The 19030-nt window shown below is 43.7% G+C and overlaps 2 protein-coding genes across 2 annotated transcripts in view; one reads left to right on the top strand and one right to left on the bottom strand.

The window, feature by feature from the left end:
- The window catches only part of Adss2 (adenylosuccinate synthase 2), a 39486-nt gene extending 32054 nt beyond the window's left edge, over positions 1 to 7432 (bottom strand). Inside the window, exon 1 of the mRNA XM_020185269.2 lies at positions 7138 to 7432. Coding sequence (XP_020040858.1) covers positions 7138 to 7320 — 183 coding nt within the window. The 5' untranslated portion in view covers positions 7321 to 7432. The remainder of the gene's footprint in view (positions 1 to 7137) is intronic.
- Positions 7433 to 10378: 2946 nt separating this feature from the next.
- Catspere (catsper channel auxiliary subunit epsilon) overlaps positions 10379 to 19030 on the top strand; it is a 130699-nt gene continuing 122047 nt past the window's right edge. Inside the window, exons 1-2 of the mRNA XM_074048792.1 lie at positions 10379 to 10468; positions 13155 to 13203. Coding sequence (XP_073904893.1) covers positions 10404 to 10468; positions 13155 to 13203 — 114 coding nt within the window. The 5' untranslated portion in view covers positions 10379 to 10403. The remainder of the gene's footprint in view (positions 10469 to 13154; positions 13204 to 19030) is intronic.

The raw sequence follows: 19030 nt of genomic DNA on the forward strand, positions 1-19030 counted from the left end.
TTCTACCAACGATCCTCCTGATCTAAGCCTCTCAAGCAGCTAGGATTACAGATATGAGCTATCAATGCCTGGCTTTATTTTACTTTTAATAGAACTATACTATTCCTTTCCCAACCCAAATTTGATAAATTATGCCCAATTTGATACATATATGTTAATATGTATCATATACACATATTAACAGTTACATGTAACTACCTCTTGCTGCTTTCCTAAATTCCTACACTTCCTAGTCACTCATGTAGCATTTAATAAGTACTTTGTTATAATGTTGTATATTCTATGCTACTTAACTTAAAAAAAAAGTTCAAGAAACAGTTACACAAACAGGCATGGTGGCACACACCTGTAATTCAGCACTCGGGAGGATGAGGCAGAAGGATAAAAAGTTCAGAGGCCAACCTGGGCTACATAACCAGTTCCAGGCCAGTGTGAGTAATACAGTGAGATCCTGTCTAAAAAAAAAAAATGTACAAAGAGCAAACTGTGGAATCTCAATTAACACTATATCTGGATCAATAAGAAAAATATTTCTTAATGCTTGTCAGATGTCTTAATTTGAAGCACAGCCCACCCAAACCCCAAGAAACAGAAGGAGTATGAGTTCAAAAGAGGCTTATTGGTGGAAAAGCCTAAGTTTGTAATGCCTTATTCTGATGTTCTTATATTAAATGCCAAGTAAGCTGAATTAAGAATTAATACATGAAACAAAATCCAGTTAGCTCTCATCACAAAACACCTTCAATATGTTATATTTTACCAATTTTTCTTTGACTAGTTTGTGTGTATTTCTAGAATTTGAACTCAGGGCCTTGCTAAGCAAGCACTCTACCAGTTGGGCCATTTTTCCAGACCTTTTCGATTTAGGTATTTTTCAGATAAAGTCTCACTTTTTGCCCAGAGGCAGCTTGGGACCATGATCCTCCTACCTATACATCCCAAGCAGCTGGTATTACAGCTGTGCACTCATGCCCCACTTATTTGTTGAAATGGGGGTCTCACTAGCTTTTTGCTCAGGCTGGCCTCAAACCACAATCGTACCAATCTCAGCCTCCCAAAAAACTAGGATTTCAGCTGTGATACCTGACTCTTTAACAAGTAGTCTTACATTCAGACTAAATGTTTTAAAAATTAAGCTTCTCAATGACCAAGAAAAAAATGTCTTCCATCACAGCTATAAGATAAACTGAAACATCAGTACAGAAACAAAAACAAAAAAAGCTAAAACTCTACATTCTCACAGCTGAAAAGGCAAAGTTTCTGCTGGAACCCTTTGGTTTTCACAAAAATAAAGATGATTTTCATAGTTTCAATTATTATTAAAATAATCAAAAACAGATTAGCTCCAAATATTCTTTTTCCCAGCAAAGAACTAGAGGTCTGCAATGTATAAGATGTGGAAAACAACCTACAAGAATGAACAGAATGAACACTTCCTTCGCCTTTGTGCTTTCGTGGGGAAGGTTAACTCCAGGCTGGCTCCAGCCAGCGCATGTTGAGCCTGTCTCATGTCCCTCACTTTACAAATCATGGCACTCATGCCCCTGGCCACAGTGAGTGATCAGGCAGGGACACCTGACACAGCCTGAGCCAACCAGCTCCTGTGAGCGCTGCAAAGAAAGCAGGAGCTGAAGATGTCAGTCACCTGAGAGAAGCATCCCCAAAAGGAAGGCAGTCAGTTCTGGCTCCTGAGATCCCAGCAGCAGGTCTGGCCATCCCCCTCTTCCCCCAAACAAATCCATACAGGAGCCACAAAATGAAGTCATTACAGCACAGCACACATACACCAGGCTCTGAGTTCACATCCTGCACTAGTGTAACTGAATAGGAACGTGATTAGATACTTACGCTGTCAAGAGCAATACTTGAGAGCATGGTACGCAAGACAAAGGCATGACATAGTAAGACTCACTTTTTTGTGACTGTCCTCCATTTTTCCACACATGCCCCTTTCTTCCAAATTTGCTGTTAAGTTTAAGGAAGTCAGAAGACAAGCGTTTGGGACTTTCTTTCCATGCTCCTTAGAACCAAAGACCATCAAGCTCAATTCTGGACTAAAAGCTCAGATCAAAAACTTCAAAACATTCAGCCAGGCGCTGGTGGCTCACACCTGTAATCCAAGCTAGTCAGGACACAGAGATCAGGAGGTTCGAGGCCAGCGGGGCAAATAGTTCACGAGCCCCTATATTGAAAATACCAACACAAATATGGGCTGGCAGAGTGGGCCAGGTGGTACAGTGCCTACCTAGCAAACATGAGGCCAAGCTTAAACCCCAGTATCACCAAAACTAAAAAAAAAAATTCAAATTCAAAAACAAGTTTGGAAAGAAATAAAATTAGCCTGCAAAAATGGCTTTTGCTTCCCCGCCCCCACCTGACCCCCCCAGGGTGTCCTTGCTGGGTTAGGGGACAGTGCTATTTACCTCTTACACAGCAACTAGAGGGTCAAGTGTCAAGGGCTAACATGCTCCAGCCCCAGAGGCCTTTCTCAGGCCACTTAGTTAAGCCTCTGAAATACTCTGTGTGTCTTCTCTTTGTCCTTTTTGCTCTGAATACTTTAACACTGTACTGTAATCACAGAGCTCTGAATGAACATCAAACAGATGCCAGAATGTCTGCTACAGATTACAGCAGAGAACAGCAATGCCTACGACCCATGTCAGCAACTAGCCCAGCCACCAAAAAAGGGTGCTGTTTCTTCTGTAGCATCTTCAAGCTTCTTAAGAGGTAAACATCTTTTGAGTCAATGCTCATCACCAATGCTACTTTCTTGGTTACGACTCAGACTTTGACCTCCCCTTTTCTAGATGAAACATTTTACATTTCACCAAAACCAAAACCAAAGTTAAGCAGTTAAGTATTTATGAACAAGGACAACTGCTCTGTTTTGAAAGCATTCATACAACTGTACTAGCTTAGAGTTCTCAAGTATATCAGGTGAGGTTACTACCAGCAAGTTGATCAAATTAAACCACTCAACAGTAACCAGATACACTAAATAGGAAGAGAAAATATATGCAGGTTTCTGAATTCCTTTTTTGAAAATACAAGTACACTGCTCAATTATCTTGGAAAAGCGTGAAGATACCACTTTATTTTTATTATCATGGTAACCTTGTAGTTTTATAGACACATAAATATCACAAAATGATGACAGTCTCAGGTACTTTGTTTTAATTTCCATCATGAAACTATTCACAATGAGAGTAGAAAGGGCACTGGCTTGGAGGATCTTTGGTTCCTAATTAACAAGCTTTAGACTCTAGGTATCAAACTTGAGTATCACACATGACCCATGAAACCAGGCAGGAGAATGGAGGTATGTAAGTTAACCATGTAGAAACTGATGTTACACAGTTCTTTGTAAATGCTTGATAAAAATTTACTTCATCATATAGATATGAAGCTACTGAAATTTCATGAGGCATCCTAGCTTTTTAAAGAGTTTTATTACACTGAACTAAATAATATTAACCATTCCACCCTAGAGCCAAAGAAGCCCTGGGAAGTCAATTCACTATTCTTTTACTGCTTACGCTAGACTTTAATGCCCCTTTTCCATTTGATAAAAGTATTTTAATAATCACCAATCTTCACTTATCAATATATAGCTCATCCTCATTAATCTTTCATGTCAAAATCTGACACGGTTCATACCTAGTTACAGTAAGCCAATATGTGACTGTAAGTTTATAGGCTCACTCTCTCTGTTGTAGGCAACAGCTTTTCCTAGAGATACTTCAACCTATTCAATCAAACCACTCATTCCCACCAAAACAAAACAAACAGAATAATTTGGATCAGATACCACAGACAGTCTCACTGGGTGACCAAACTTTGAGAGAAGTGCTAATTCTTCAAAATTATGGGAAGTAGTCTAAAAGAATTTTAGCTGAGTTAATCCTTTTTAAATTATCTTTCACCTTTTCCAACAATTTCAAGGAGAAAATCTCTGTGGCTTCATTCCTTTACACTTCATTATTACTAGCTGGTTTCTGAGCCTTCTGCATGTACCAGCTATCTAGCTTCAAATTAATATGTTTTTTCATTGTTTGTTTTAATATAGTGAGTGATGGGATATACTTTCCCTTATAATTAATTTTAGTACCTACTGTATATTCCTTTAAAATCCTGGGGGAAAACACAGAGAAAGGGATTAGTGCTCTGTAAACAACTCTTCTAACCAAGACCACCAAGAGTGCTTTCTGCAACACAATAAAGAAGCCTTTGCGTAAAGCCTGGTATAAATGACCACAGTTAAAATGTGTCTGCAGTTTCTCGTCAACAAAATGAAGGACACAAACATACTTTACTTTGGGAGGATTTAGGGGAAAAAACCATTAGCAGACTTCCTAACAAAACTACTTTTGTGCATGCTGTAAAGGGCCTTCCTGTTTCCACACTTGAACCTCTTGAAATACCTGTACCGGTCCTCTTCTCCAGCCCCACCCAGGCAACAGCTGTTTACAGAGCATTTGTCCACTAGACTGACTTGCCTGTGGGCCCAGTCTCTGGCCTTTTCAGCTTTCTCCCTCCAGAGCTAAGCGGCCCCCTGTGGATACTCACTCCATGTCCCCTAGATGCATCTTCAGGTCTAAAATGGAGGCATCCATAGTGGTTGTCCTTTGATCCAAGTCCTACACACTTATTTATGGATCTAGAATACCTACAAAGTTATAAATAACTCCCCACAAATCTGTAAGACACAGGCTTTCAGTGCTATAATGATGAAAGTGCCATGTTCTGCATCTATTCTTTCCCAAAAGGTATTCTGTATATTAAAATGAATAGTTAATGTCAGATTTTTCTTTTTAAAACTATACCTCATATTTTTTTGTTTTTAAATTTTCTAATTTTTTTATTGTTGTGCTGGGGGTACATTATGGCATCATACATTTTATATTGAAAGGAATTCCTTATTTGATGATTCCACTGTTGAAATATGAATACATATGGGTATTCCTCTGGAGAAACAATGCTAGATAAAATTTGAGTTCATTGTTTGATTATAGCAAAACAAAATTTAAAGTCTAACAAAGGACCTATTTTCAATAACACACAAAACTTGAGACATCAAAGTAATTGATCTAAGCTCAAAATGCCTTTCTTAAAGCTGACTTTACAGCTCTCCATACACTCACTAAGAATTCCAATATTCTGTATTCTTCAAGTTTACAATCTATGAGAACTTCATTAAGTAGATGTCACATTACAAGGGCTGGCCAGATGACGTGATGTTACTAAGGTGAGTCACTGGGATGTGCTTAAATCTATTCCTTACTTACCTACTTGTGCCTAATGAGACCAGGAAGCCGCCTAATGGTGAGTTCTTTAAAAAGGAACATGAGGACTATATAAAGATTTTACAAGGGACTAAATAAAAAGTTTTCAAAAACAAGTCTGCCTGTCAAGTCTGATCACATACTTTCTCTACTATCTTCAGCTAATATTTTGAAGCCAAAACATGGCTCCTTCTCAATCACCTCTCTGCCCTTTCCAAGGGCATCGAATCAGATTGGTCCATGACCTCCCTTAAGGCTACTTTCTTTTAAACATAGTAACACCTCCAGGCTACAAACTAATTCTAATAATTTTCAAGGAATATTATAATTGAGGATCTTATAGAATAAATGCTCCGATGGCTACAGTCCTCAAACCTTAGAACCCAGGAAAAAGGGATACCTTTCACCTGGCCTCTCCTTGTAGCCCACAAGAGTTAGCCTTCCCCATGGCATGGCAGCTATGGTTTGAAGACAAAAGACAGGTGAAGGCTGGGCTTTGGAGCAGCTCCTATGGTCATGTGAGGCTGGACTTCAACAGCACCACCTTTGAGAGTACCACTAAGTATGCACGGTGACAGGTAGAGGAACAGAGGCTGAAGGCATAGGAGTCAGTGGTAAGTTGGGACAGTTGAGGTGCCAGCTATCCTAGTCAAAAAATGATCAGGGTGGATCTCTGCATGCAGGAAAAAAATAAAAACGAGGGAGGAAGGAAGGGACGGAAGGAAGGAGAAAAGGAAAAAGAAAACCTAAGGTAAGGCAGAGTATCTGCATTTAGCTTTACACAGACGTGTAATTTCTTTGCTTTCCGTATGCTCAGATAGCACTGAATTTTGGATGGAAAGCTTCGAGTCAAGTGGCCCACTACTAACTTGCTGGAGCACTGCAGGGTGGCATCTTCACACTGTGTCAAGTGCCTTCGAGAACAAGAGCTATTCTTGCAGCCTCGAAGAACGGCAGTAGTCAACTTCAGAAGCTGCCTCTTGCTTTGAGCGTGACTGCTGCTCACAAAATTTCAAAATTTCGAACTCTGAAGTTGGGAGACAGTTATCTGAGAGGCTCTACAGAGACCCAGCCTCTGGGCTACTTCAAAGCAAACGACGAATAGGAAGAAAGCGGACACTGAAAACCACGTGTCTCCCGGTAGGAAGTGCACGGCCACTCCACTTCCCCACAGTGAACTTTCTGCTACCGTAACAATGTAAATATTTCTAAACGTCCGATCTGACATCCGCGCATCTACCTGCCTGTCTTTTTAACGAGGGTGGGGACTCCTTCTCTTGGGACTAACGAGTGAAAATTACCTTCCCTTAAGTATAAGTTTACGACGTACGGAATGAAACAAAAACAAGCCCCGAGGTGGGTTCTGATGTCAACAAAGTGGAGCGGAGGCGGCGCAGCTCCGCGCGCCCGAGGCCTGCAGGTGGGGCTCCGCGGGTTCGGGCGTTTCGGAACCACCGATCCCGTTCGGCCGCCCCGGATGGGTGATGGGCAGGCTGTCCGGGCCCGGGCCGGGTCACGCCCGGAGTCGGGAGCAGGCCTAGGGCGGTGCTTTCTCCGCTGGATCGCATCCCACCTCACCCCGCCGCACCCCACCCCACAGCACTCCCGCCACGCGCCCGGGCACCGGTCCCCAGCCCCGAACCGCGGCTCCCCGGCCCCGCGCATCTCCTCCCCACGGCTCCGCGTCCGCCCGCGCCCCGCTCCAGCGCCGCGCCAAGCGTCAGCCGAGACCCAGCGCTGGGGTCCCCGACCTCCCGCCATTTCTCCCGGTCGCTGCAGCTCGCAACAGGAGGAGAGGACCTCAAGGTGACACCTCACTGGGCCCGAGCTCCCGGGCCGCTGCCCATCGCCTCACCTGGCAGCGGCACACGATGTCCGCGTCCTGCGCCAGCAGGTCCACCACCTTCCCTTTGCCTTCGTCGCCCCACTGCGCGCCGAGCACCACCGTCACCCGGTTCCCTCCGGGCCGCGCCGACGGGCGGCCGCAGTCGCCGTTGGGCAGAGAGGACGCCCCCGCGTTGGCTTTGGCAAACGACATGGCTCCAGCGAAGCGAGAAGAGCCCGAAGCGGACGCGGCCGGCGAACGGGGCGCGGATCGAACTGCTCTGCGGCCGCCAGCCACATGCGGAGGAAGAAGGAGCCAGAGGCCGGCCCCGCCCCCGCCCCGCGGGCCACCGCCCTCCCGCCAGGCCCCGCCCCGCTCTCCGCCGCCGCCTGCTCAAGGGGTGACCATGACTGCCCCGCGCAGGCCGGCCGCTGCAGCACCGCCCGCAGGCACAGGCGCTGGAGGCAGCAACCGCCGCCGCCCCGGGCCGAGGCCACGCCCCTTCCGTGGCCTGGCGCGACACTCCAGGGCGAACGCCCGGAGCTGGCGGGGCAGGGGCGGGGCTTCCAGCAAGCTCCGCCTACCCGCCCTTCCGCTTTCAAACTGGAGGCGCGGAGGTCCGTGCGGAGCTTCGGACTACAACTCCCGGCATGCAATGCTCTGCGCGGCAGGGACGGCGTGGTGCCATGGTGTCTGCCCTCCGCGGGTTTCAGATTATGAAAGCGTTTTTTGTGCTTAAAGATTTGTTCTTGTTAAGGAATCAGGTAGCGATTAAAGAGTAAAAATCAGTGGGATTTCAGAATACAAACAGATGAGGATTGAACCCTGTATTCAAATTGAAAACGAGAGGTCTAGAAGAGCAGAAATAGAGACAAGGACTAAAAGGGCAAAGTCAAAAGTAAAACAATAAAAAGGTGTAGGCCCTAAGACCAGCAAATCTAGAGATAAGAGTGGTAACAGTTTTCATTTTACACAGTAGCAGAGGCTCAGAGAGGAGTAGTGACTTAGCTACATCATAGGGTATACGCAGGTACTGCAATACATTAATACTGTAATGCAGTTGGGTTTTTTATGATTTTTAATTATGACTGTGGTCATACAAAACGAATCATATAAGGTAGGTGATATTGTTACAGGAAGGTATGTGCAGTTATCTACCTTGATTCTTGTGGATGGTGAGAGAATTCAGGCAAGATGCAAAAATGAAGTGACTATGAAACTCGAGTTTTGAACCCCAGGCCCAGACTCCTGGGCTTCCATGTGTCAGGTCTGGCCACTCGCCCCTATAATCCAAATAAAGAGAGGAGAATGGTGGAGGGCAGAGAAAGGTTTGTTACACCACCCAGGACATGCTGTGGTAAGGGGCAAAGTAAGCATCTGCATCCCATTCTCAGCCATCTTTGGGGCACAGACATGAGCCTTATCTTTAAAAAGAATTAGGACAGAGCCAAAAGATAAGTGTAAACACTCTCAGTCACTGGTGTGTTCCAGTGGGTCATAATCTCAGTATTGTTTTGGGAGTCGTCATTCACAATCGTTGCCTGGCAGGTTGTCTGTCCTGAGGAGCCTCTGCTGTTCTGTTCCTCCTCATAAAGACGTCTGGATCAGGTCTGTCCTTCGTGGAACCCAGAGTGATTGCAAAGCGACAGCAGAGAAAATAACTTAGAGCAAAGACATGCAAAATGGAGGCAGGGATGCCAAGCTTGGCTAATTTGCGGGCCCAAGGAAGGAGTCAGCACTTCTCAGCAAAAGCAATTTAAGCACCTCTTACAAATGTGATAATTAAGTTTATTAGAAAAGGAATGTATTACGACAGGATGAAAGTAGGGGTAAAAGGGAGAAACATTTCCTGTCCCCCATGCTGGAAAAGGGAATAAAGACTCAAAATGGTGGTCCTTATTTGTAGTCTTATACTCTCTGAGCTGGGGGAATACATGAGATCAAGGCTAGCAGCCACTTACCATTAAGACGATGGATATGTGGGATTAAAACTGGAGATGTCATCTAGGCCCACCCAAAACACAGAACAGTAGCTGAGTTTTAGGACTTTCCCTTGCCAGACATGCCTTTTATTCTTTCTGCCCTTGCAACTCATTCAAGGAGTCTTGCAGCTTAGCATTTAGAAAAGGAAGATAGACACAGACAACCTCTTTATGTCTCCCTATCCTTGTAACTTAACATCTAAAAGGAGATGGGAGGGGCTCGATGCTCTTAGCTTTTTTTTGGGGGGGGATGGAGTTTGAACTCAGGGCTTCTCACTTACAAAGCAAGCACTCTATCGTTTGAGCCACACTTCGGCCCATTTTGCTATAGTTACTTTGAAGATGGAGTCACGTGAACTATTTGCTAGGGCTAGTCTCCAACCATGATCTCAGCCTCCCAAGTAGCTAGGATTACAGATGTGAGCTGCCGGCACCTGGCTTCTGGCTTTTAGTTTTTACTTCATCATTCCAATGTCTGAGTCTGGTGACCCTTTTAATATTTATTAAAATAATATAATTTCCCTGTCTCCTCATCTATCCTGCCTCAATACTCTCTTATCCTTATTTTACAAGATTTACTTCCCCACACACACCTTTTTTCTCTTGCAGTGGCCGGCATCAAATCCAGGACCTCGCACAGGGTAGACGAATAGAATAGGAATAGAATCACACTCCGTGTAGCCTCTCTCAAATCGTGTATACTGTCATGTCCTCCGACGGTCCTTAGACACCGTTTTCGTATTTACTATTCTTCCCATCTAAGTATTAAGCAGGCGGGACCCTGCTTAGCTTCAGAAGATTAGGCATGTTGAGGGTGGCCTTGCCAGGGTGGTAGATCTTAGATACTATTTATTATTCCTATTCAATGCGTTGTCAGTAAACGGACTAATGCCAGAAGGCCAAGTACGCTTTGCTGTGTGGGTTACATACAGTCCCACGAGTATTTGGGTTTAAAGATACGCCAACGTAAAGGTTTGGTCCAGGCAGGGAGGTGAGCGCGCGCCCGGGGGGTGGTCAGGGGGGAGAGGAGGTGAGCGCGCGCCCGGGGCAGGTTGGCGGAGTGAGCGCGCGCCCGGGGGGGTGGATCGGGAGAGAGGAGGTGAGCGCGCGCCTGGGGGCGGGGTGGGGGGAGAGTGAGCGCGCGCCTTGGTGGGGGGGAGTTGGGGGAGAGGAGGTGAGGGCGCGCCCAGGGCAGGTTGGCGGAGTAGCGCGCGCCCGGGGGGAGGGTCGGGAGAGAGGAGGTGAGCGCGCGCCTGGGGCGGAGCAGGATGAGCGCGCGCGACCCGGGCGGTTGGCCAAGGTGGAGCTGGCGCCATGTCGCCCGGGGGAGCCGCGGTGCTGCTGTCGTGGCTGAGCTGGTGCGGCTCGGCCGTGTGGAGGTAGGGACGCCGGACTACCGCGTCCCTTCCTCGTCCCCGTGCTGCGCCCTTGTTCTGCCAGGCAGGAGAGCCAAAATGTCACCACCTGAAGTGCGCAGGGAGCATTCTTTTAGGGTCCCCAGGCAGAGGGTGGCTTCTCTGAGCAGGCGAAGCGCAGCGATCTGCGGAAAAGGGCTTTATAAACCACAAACGCTGTGCAGATGTAAGGGAAGGTAACTGATTTAGGGACCGGAAACGTGACAAAGTCCTGAAAGCCAGCGTGCAAGTTTGGCTTTTGTTCGGTGTTCGGTAATTGGTGATTAGCAGGGGTATCATATTTTAGAAAGATTTTTCAACATAGTTCAAATGCAGATGGTTAACCAGCAAAAATCACATTCCTCGAATATTCCCTGTTGGCTGTAAAAATAATTGTCCTCCAGCATTACATTTCAGAATAACGATAACAAATCAAACCATTGTAGAGGTTTCCCTACAACGACGAGCGAGTTCCCTTGCCCTCTATAGGGTATCTAGTTGGCCAGATGGAGGGGTCAAATAAAAAGAGTTGCCGTTGGGACAGGTCAGTGAGAAACAGCAATGACATTGGGTTCTGACAAATTTGTAAGCCCTTTCCTCTCCACAACATAAAGAGGATACAACGGCTATGGCTTATCGTGAGGATTGAATACAGGGATATATTTGGAGCTCTCAGCATAGGCAAACAATGCATCAAAAAATGATGGTTGATACTACATAAGGATGGCCTGTGAACTCAAGGGACTTTATAAGTTCATTTTGTCTCCAACACCAGAGGTCATCAAACATTTTTATAAAAAGAACAGACAGTAAATATTTTAGGCTTTTTCTGGCAATACTACCTATGCCACCTATACTCAGATCTCTGCCATCCTGGGTAGCAGCATACTGGGGGGGTGGCTATGTGCCCATAAAAATCTGTTTACAAAAACATGGAATTTGGTATGTTTTTATGCCAAAAAGACACAGTTTGCTAACTGTGGTCTACTGTCATGATTGAAAGAAATGATAAAATTCAATTATATGGTGAAAACAAAGGTTTTGTTTTTTTCTTAAATGGCAGTCATAGTCTCTGATATTTTTATCTTAATAGTGTGGTCTTTTATGGGCCCAGCACGCCTCTGCTGTGATACTCTGCTACCTAATAAGGTGGTCTTTTAAAAGAACTGGGGATGAGGCTTAGTGGTAAAATGCTCGCCTGGCATTGGCAAAGTTCAAAGTGCACTGAAAAATAAAATCAAAGATTTTTCTTGAATTTAGCATCATGAATTTTTAGACTTTTTTTATTAGCTATTTGGGGAGGTGTCTTGTTTAAGGAAGTCTTCCCTGCTCTTAGTTCTTTCTCTACTAACAGTACTAACATTCATGGGACACCATTGGTTTGGCTGGAGCTCCTGCACTACTAGGTCCAACATGCAAAACCAAAATGGAGTCACTCATGCCGCATTCGTGCACTGCCAAACCAAAATTTAAGTTGTTACTGACCTGAGAAGCATGGTAATGAAGCATAGTAATGAAGCTCCCTCTGCTTTAATCCTTACAAAAGTAAATAAATAAATAACCAGAGTAACCTGATGTTAACCAATCAGTGATTTTTCTGTTGTTCTCTTTCCTTGTTCTTGACAGTAATTTTCCAATGACCAATCCACAATTTTTTCTATGTTCCTGCCTTCATCAGCCCTTTTCTATCCACAAAACCAATCTTTTCTGCTCAGTTTATCAAGCACTTATTCTGTTTGATGAACCTAAATGTTGCTCAATTCTAGGAGTGTAAATAAAGCCAATTTAGATCTTTAAATTATAATTTTGTCTTTTGACAAGATCTTAATCCTAAATGAGTGGGGTTTTCTAAATGATGTAAGGTAGGGATGTAATTTTTTTTCCATAAATCTAAATCCATTTTTCAATTGTTTGCACATACCACCTTTTCCTGTGCAACATGGTGGCGTAAATGAATGTCTACTTCTGGGCTTACTGTCCAGTTCTGCTCTAGTAGTTAGGGACACCAGTCCTCTGTCTTAGTTACTGTGGCTTCACAGTGAGTCCTGATACCTCATGGGGCAAGCCTTCCTTCCACCCCTGTTCCTTTTCCAAAAGTGTCCTGGCTATTCTTGGACCTGGGCACATTCACACAAATGTGAAAATCAGATTGTCAAGTACCATACCAAAACCTCTTAGGATTCAGACCGGAGTTACAATAACTCAAAATACCATCTGTATGACTATTAAATCTCGCTAGTCAATGTGCATTGTACAGTGTCAGTTTCAAAGTTCTGGAAAATGGGGTTCTGTTACCATTGAGCCTCTTTTTCAATCCCATGATTTTACGTTACTTTTCCTGTTGTATCAGCTAGGGTCACCAATACAGTGAGTAAAAATGGTGATATTTTCTCCAGATTTATTTTTTAAGCTTTTACTCGACAAAAATATATAAAGAACACTTTTTTCCCCATTTCATTTCAGTGTCTTCATGTGCTAAGCAAGTCCTAACACACCCAGAATGATGGCTAATGGTCACTGAAACCCTCAGTTTTAGTTTACTTGCCTGCCAGGGACCTAAGCAGAAAAGTAAAACAGGGCAGCCAGGGAGAGCCTGACCGTGTGTAGAAGCCCTCATCTTTGGAGTGTAAATTAGCGTTATTTATGCTCATATTTGGCTTTTCCTTCACAGGTACACCACGAACAGCCCAGACTACCGCATTTTTAGTTCCAGAAGTACTGTAAGTGTTGAATTTGTTTAAACTACAGTGAAGGATTACATTTTTTTTGAACTTCTAAGCGATCGTACTGTTTTATAGCTTACTGTCACTATTTTATTCTTCTCTCATTTCCTTCATCTCGTGTATTATTCTAATATGGGTCTATTCTTCAATGCATGTCCTTAAATATGTGTGTAGCAAAAAAATAGGCAGTGTTGTTTTGGGTGTTCTTGTGATTTAATATTGACAAAATGGTATTATGATATAGACATTATAATTGTCTAAACTGTTGAGAGTGAAAGTACCATTAATAATTCAACCGACACAAATTTACAACAGGTGTAAACTAGAAACATATGGTCAGCTACCTGGGGCTCTTACTGTCTTGCTTTTTTAAATTCAACACCATATCTAGTTCAGTTCTTTTTAATGCTGCCTAATTACTAGTGTGTACGAACTACAGTTTATTTCCATATTTTCCTAATGAGGGGCACAATAGCTTTTACCACCGCAAGCAACACTGCAGTGAACGTCCTTCTGTAAGTCTTTCAGTGGATCTATCCAGTAATTTTTTTTGCTATATATGGGCAAGAGTGGAGTTGCTGGGCCACAGGGAATTTAGACGCCTTCATTCAAGTTCTGCAGGATGGTTTTCAGAATGGTGATTACAACTTGGATGTTCACTCAGTGTCTGAAATAACGCTAATACCAGAAATCGGTGTTACTAAATTTTTTGTGTTTTTACCACTCCTATTACTAGATTGCAATAGGTTACTGCTACTCTTTACAGTTCCCCGATGACTAGTAATTTTGAGCACCTCACCACATACTGATGCAGGATTCTCCTGCCACAAATTACCTGTTCTGCCAGTTTTCCATTTAACTTTCTGCCTTCTTGATTTACAGAGTTCTCTCTGCATCCTGTTCTATATTGTAACCAAATGTTCATTTCGAACACTTCAGTTCTCTTGTCCCCCTCTCACCTAATCATTAACTTTGTTCATGGATGCTTTGTTGAGGGAAAGCTGAATTTTTTTGTTTTGTTATTTTTCATTTTTTTTTATAGGCAAATGGATGGGAAGGTTGTTTCCATAACACTTCTTTTTCGTTTTCTTTTTTTTTTTTTGGTGGCACTGGGGTTTTAACTCAAGGCCTCATGCTTGCTAGGCAGGGGCTCTACCACTCGGGAAGTTTTGTTTGTTTGTTTGTTTTTGCAGTACTGGGGTTTGACTTAGGACCTCACGCTTGCCGGGCAGGGCTCCACTTGAACCACTCAGCCAGCCCATTCATGAAGTTCAATTTATCAAAATTTTTTTTTTCTTTTCTTTCTTTTTTTGGGGCAGACAGCACTGAGGTTTGAACCCATGGCTCATGCTTGCTAGACAGGTGCTCTTACTGCTTGAGCCACTCCACCAGCCCTTTAAACATTTTTTTCATGGATTATGCTCATTTATGTTATATCTAAAAATGTTATCCCAAACCCAAGGTTATCCAGGTTATGCCATTATTTTCTCTTTAATCTTTTGGGCTCACATTTTCTTTTGGGCATTTCTCTTATGCATAGCATATGTTGAGTTTTGCTTTTTGATTTAAGTCCATTCACATTTATTTATATGAATAGCTTCGGTCTCAATTCTAATACTATCTTATAATTATGTGTTATATTTACTGTTCTTTTCTCTACCTGATTATTCATATTCTCTCTTCTCTCTCTCTCTCTCTTTTTCTCTCTCCTCCCTCCCCCTTTTTTATCACTTTCATATCTTCTGAATTTAGGAAGGTTTCTATTTTTGTGTCAGCAGTTGCCTTTGTAATTATATCTTTTACACATCTTTAGTGCTCTGCTCTCTGCTTTCTCACTTTTTTTAAATTTCTACCTGCTTTCTCACTTTTTTTAAATTTCTTTTATTCATATGTGCATACAATGTTTGGGTCATTTCTCCCCCCTTCCCCGAGCCCCCTCCCTTTTCCCCACCCCCTCTCTCTCCCCACCTTTCCTCACTTTTTAACAAGTCACTTGACTCACTTGATTTCCACTTATTCCCTGGTCAACAATTACTGACTTTATTCTGCTCTCCTTTTTTCTTCCTCCTTCTCCCCTAAACTTGTTAGTTGCGTGTAAAATTTCTACATCATCCTAAGCTTTACTTCCAATTTTTATCTCGTATCCACAATCAAATATGTTTGTTTTCACCATAAATCTTCTTGCCAGAGTAACCTCAGTCATTTCCTCGGGTGATAAAGTTTATCATGTAGTCTAGTACAGTCTACATGTACTTGTTTTTTGTTTTTCTTTCTTTTTGAAAAATATTTTTCCCTTTGAATTTTTAATTATTTTATTTCATTCTAATGCAATTTTTGGTGAACTGTAAGGGACAGGCAGTTAATATTTTAGGTTTCACAGATCAAGTGATCGAAGCTACTTAATTCTGTAATAGGAAAGGAGGCAAAGCCAGCAAGTAAACACCCTGTGTGTGGCTGTGCTCTGAAAATCTTCGCTCCCAACACACAGGTGACGAGGATGTGACCTGTGGGACATCGTTTGCTGATGGCTGCTCTGGTAGATTGCTTAGAAAGGTCTCCTCATTTATCTCACTCATTTTCTTTTGATGGGGAGGGGCTTCTTGATGACTCTTGGTTTTTGTTTATCTATAACCTCCCGGGCACCATTTTCGTTCTCATTTCCTTTAATTCATCCACTTTATCTCCCACTCAGTCAGCTCTGCTTACTATGTTTTCTGTCTGTTGTCCTTTCCTGTTCCTAGTTCAGGAATTTATACTTCCAGATTTTTCTGTCATCACCAAATGCTTGCTCGAGTGTGTGTAGTTCAGTTTAGAGTGTTGGGTTCCAGTTTCCTGCTTTGTGGTTCCTTTTTGAAGATAATCCTATCAACTGAAAAGTCTTGATTTTAACACTTTCCAGTCTTCTACTGTAGCTTTGAATAAAGAAGGCTTACATCTGTGAATTTCATGAACAGATGGCAGCTGGGGTTGGTTTGAGAGATTCCTAGGTAAGGTGTTTGCTTTCTTCTTATGGGAGCAAAATGCAGTTTCTTTATTTGATGGCTTTTTATTGAAAGCGTTGTTTCCTTCTTTTTTTTTCCTGGCTTGTAACACACTAAATTCCTTCCTCTGCACTTACCCTCTAAAGGGGGCTCTCCTTTCTTTCATCTTCTCTCCAGAAGCCATGCCTCGTAGAAATACGCAGGCAAAAGTGCCTCCACTTTGGGCTGGGCTGGGTTGGGTCTCCATTCCGATCACCATTGTGCCCCCTGGTTAATGATAAAACACCCCTCTGCTCCTGGAAAACACACCTCAAAGAAAACAACCGTCAGTTCTCAGAAGATACGCACCAGAGACGCCTTGCTCAATTGAGAACTTTCCGCCCCAACGACCTCAGTAAATTTTTCACATCACCCACTTCCTCGTTCTCTCATAGAAAGTATACTTAAACACCTCCCTGCCTCAGAGCCACCTGCTGCACCTCTCTCATGGGCAGCCTGGCAGCTTGAGCCTGTCATTAAACTTTGCTTGCTGGACGTGAGACTCTCTCTTTTCTTTTGCAAGCAGTGTTTCCCTAACAATGCCTTTTGGAAGCTCCTGCCTCCAGTGTCACACCTTTCTTTTGTTATTGTGCTGGGGATGGAACCCAGGGCCTGGCCCATGCTAGTGGCCTGTGCCACTGAGCCACACCCCAGCCCTCACACACTTCAATTCTCTTCCTCACAGTCAGCATGCTCCCATTCCATCAGGAGTCCTTTGGCAGTATTTTTACACCTGAAGGTTACTTTCTCTTTCTGTGGGTAACTTTAATCAAATCCTAATTCTTGTCCTCTCTTTTCTCTTTCCTGCAGCTTCTTTTTCTGTAGCCCCTAACTCTCCACAAAGGATTATGGCAAGAACTTGACTGACAGGCCTGCTAAAATGTGCTGAAAATTAGTATTAATTTTTCTACTTGCAGCTTCCCTTGTAGTTCTGATATAAGGTGGAATTTGCCTGGTTTTATCTGTTGACCTGTGTAGTTTTTAGGAGGGTGTCTCCAGGCAGTTGAACATGAAACTGTCATTACCTGGGCTCATGTTTTGGGCATCAGGATAGATAGCCATCAGAAACAGCAGTCCTTTGAATAGTCATCACATAGGTGTGACCTGACAGAAAGTTTACATTTGATACTGTTGGGGTACTTTAACTTGCAGCCCACCTAGCCTAAAAATCAGCTATAACTGGCATGACCCTTGGGTAACCTCGTGAAGAGAAAGATAGCCTTGAAACAGGGTTGTAAAACATGGTAAACTATCAATTAAAAGCTGTAACCTCGGACAGAGCTGTGAGGAATTGCCCATTAGAGCCATGCAAAAGTTTGGGACCAAGATGAAAGGCACCATGCAGAGATAAGCACCCATTCCTGCCTTCCTTTGTCTCCACTTGTAAATAAACTTGCCAAAACAGGACTCCGCTACTGTTCTTATCTAAACCTTAGGTTTCTATTCCACTACTAGCCCCTAATTTATGGGAGAACACATTCCTTGTAACCTGATAAGTAAACCTCTGGTGTTTCTCCAGTTCCCAATAAATAATCTTACCCCACCACCAGGATGTGGGCAATGTCAGGAAAATGTGACCCCAGGGGCATGAGGAATTCCTATGTGACAATGATTGATGCTTTAAACAGTATAAGACCTGCTTCAACTTTGCTTTCAGGGTCCTTGTTGAAACCTGCTGCGTCAGGCGGATGCTCAGACCCTAGCTAGCTAGAAAATAAACCTCGCCTTGTGACTTCCTTTGTCTCGAGTGTCCTTTGTCCTCTCAGAAGGTGGCCGGCCTCGTACCCTAACAATACTTAGCACCAGGCCTTCCATTGATGTCTCTGTGTTCATTTCAGCAGTCTGAAAAGTTTTCTGTAGAAAACTCCCCAGCAAGCGAGGAACAAATCAGGCAGGTAGGGAAGGGTTCAACAACAACTAACTGAGAGTCCCACAACAAAACAAAGGAAGGTTAGTCACCCCAGTTGTACCATAAAGAAAGTGTTCTAGAACCAGGCAGCAAAATAGGGTGACCTAAGGCTGACCTACACAGGAACGCGAGGCAGCGGTGGGAAAAGAAGCAGTTTGAGGACTATTCCCAGAATTTGAGAACCAACCCCCTCCAAACCCTGTTGTTCACTCAGAACATGGCCATAAAAGGAACCAATAAACCTGCCTTAGTTCAGTACCTAGTTAGCATATGAAATTGGGTAACACCTTAGTCTGATTAAAAAAAACCCTAGACACCCAACCTACTCAGGACCCCTCCCTTCCCATGGGAGCTTTCATTCTTTCACTTAATAAACTTTCCTGCCTCTACACTCAGCTTTCCTTGTCCATGGAGTTCAAGAACCCAGAATCCCCACCCTTCTGTTGACTGAACACCTAAGCCACTAAGGTTGAATGGAGGCTTTCAGTCCTGCACAAGTCTCCCGTTTCAGAAGAATTCATGGAAGCAATGTTTCCTGAGTTATTTTATGGTCATAAGAGTTTATCTGTGCATTTCGTATTTAAAAGTTGCTATACCTGGGTATAAACATTACCTGCTATTGTTCCATTTGTTTTTGTTAATGGCTGTGGTGCAGTCTGTGATCAGAAGATCCTGGTTTTTGTGCTCCAAATGGAAAAATCCAAGCAGAGCACATAGATGGGGTGAGGTAGGGTAGCTTTATTGAGAAAAGGGGAGTCACCCATTTGCCAGGTGACGAAAGGGAAGAAGAAGAAGAGGGGCGGGGAGGCAGGTGGAGTCAGCCAGCAGAGAGAGAGTGCTTTTCTTTTTCAGATGCCTTTAAAACCTATCCTACCCCATGGGAGGGCAGGCCCAG

This window comes from Castor canadensis, chromosome 11, assembly GCF_047511655.1.
Source record: "Castor canadensis chromosome 11, mCasCan1.hap1v2, whole genome shotgun sequence".
Taxonomy (NCBI): domain Eukaryota; kingdom Metazoa; phylum Chordata; class Mammalia; order Rodentia; family Castoridae; genus Castor; species Castor canadensis.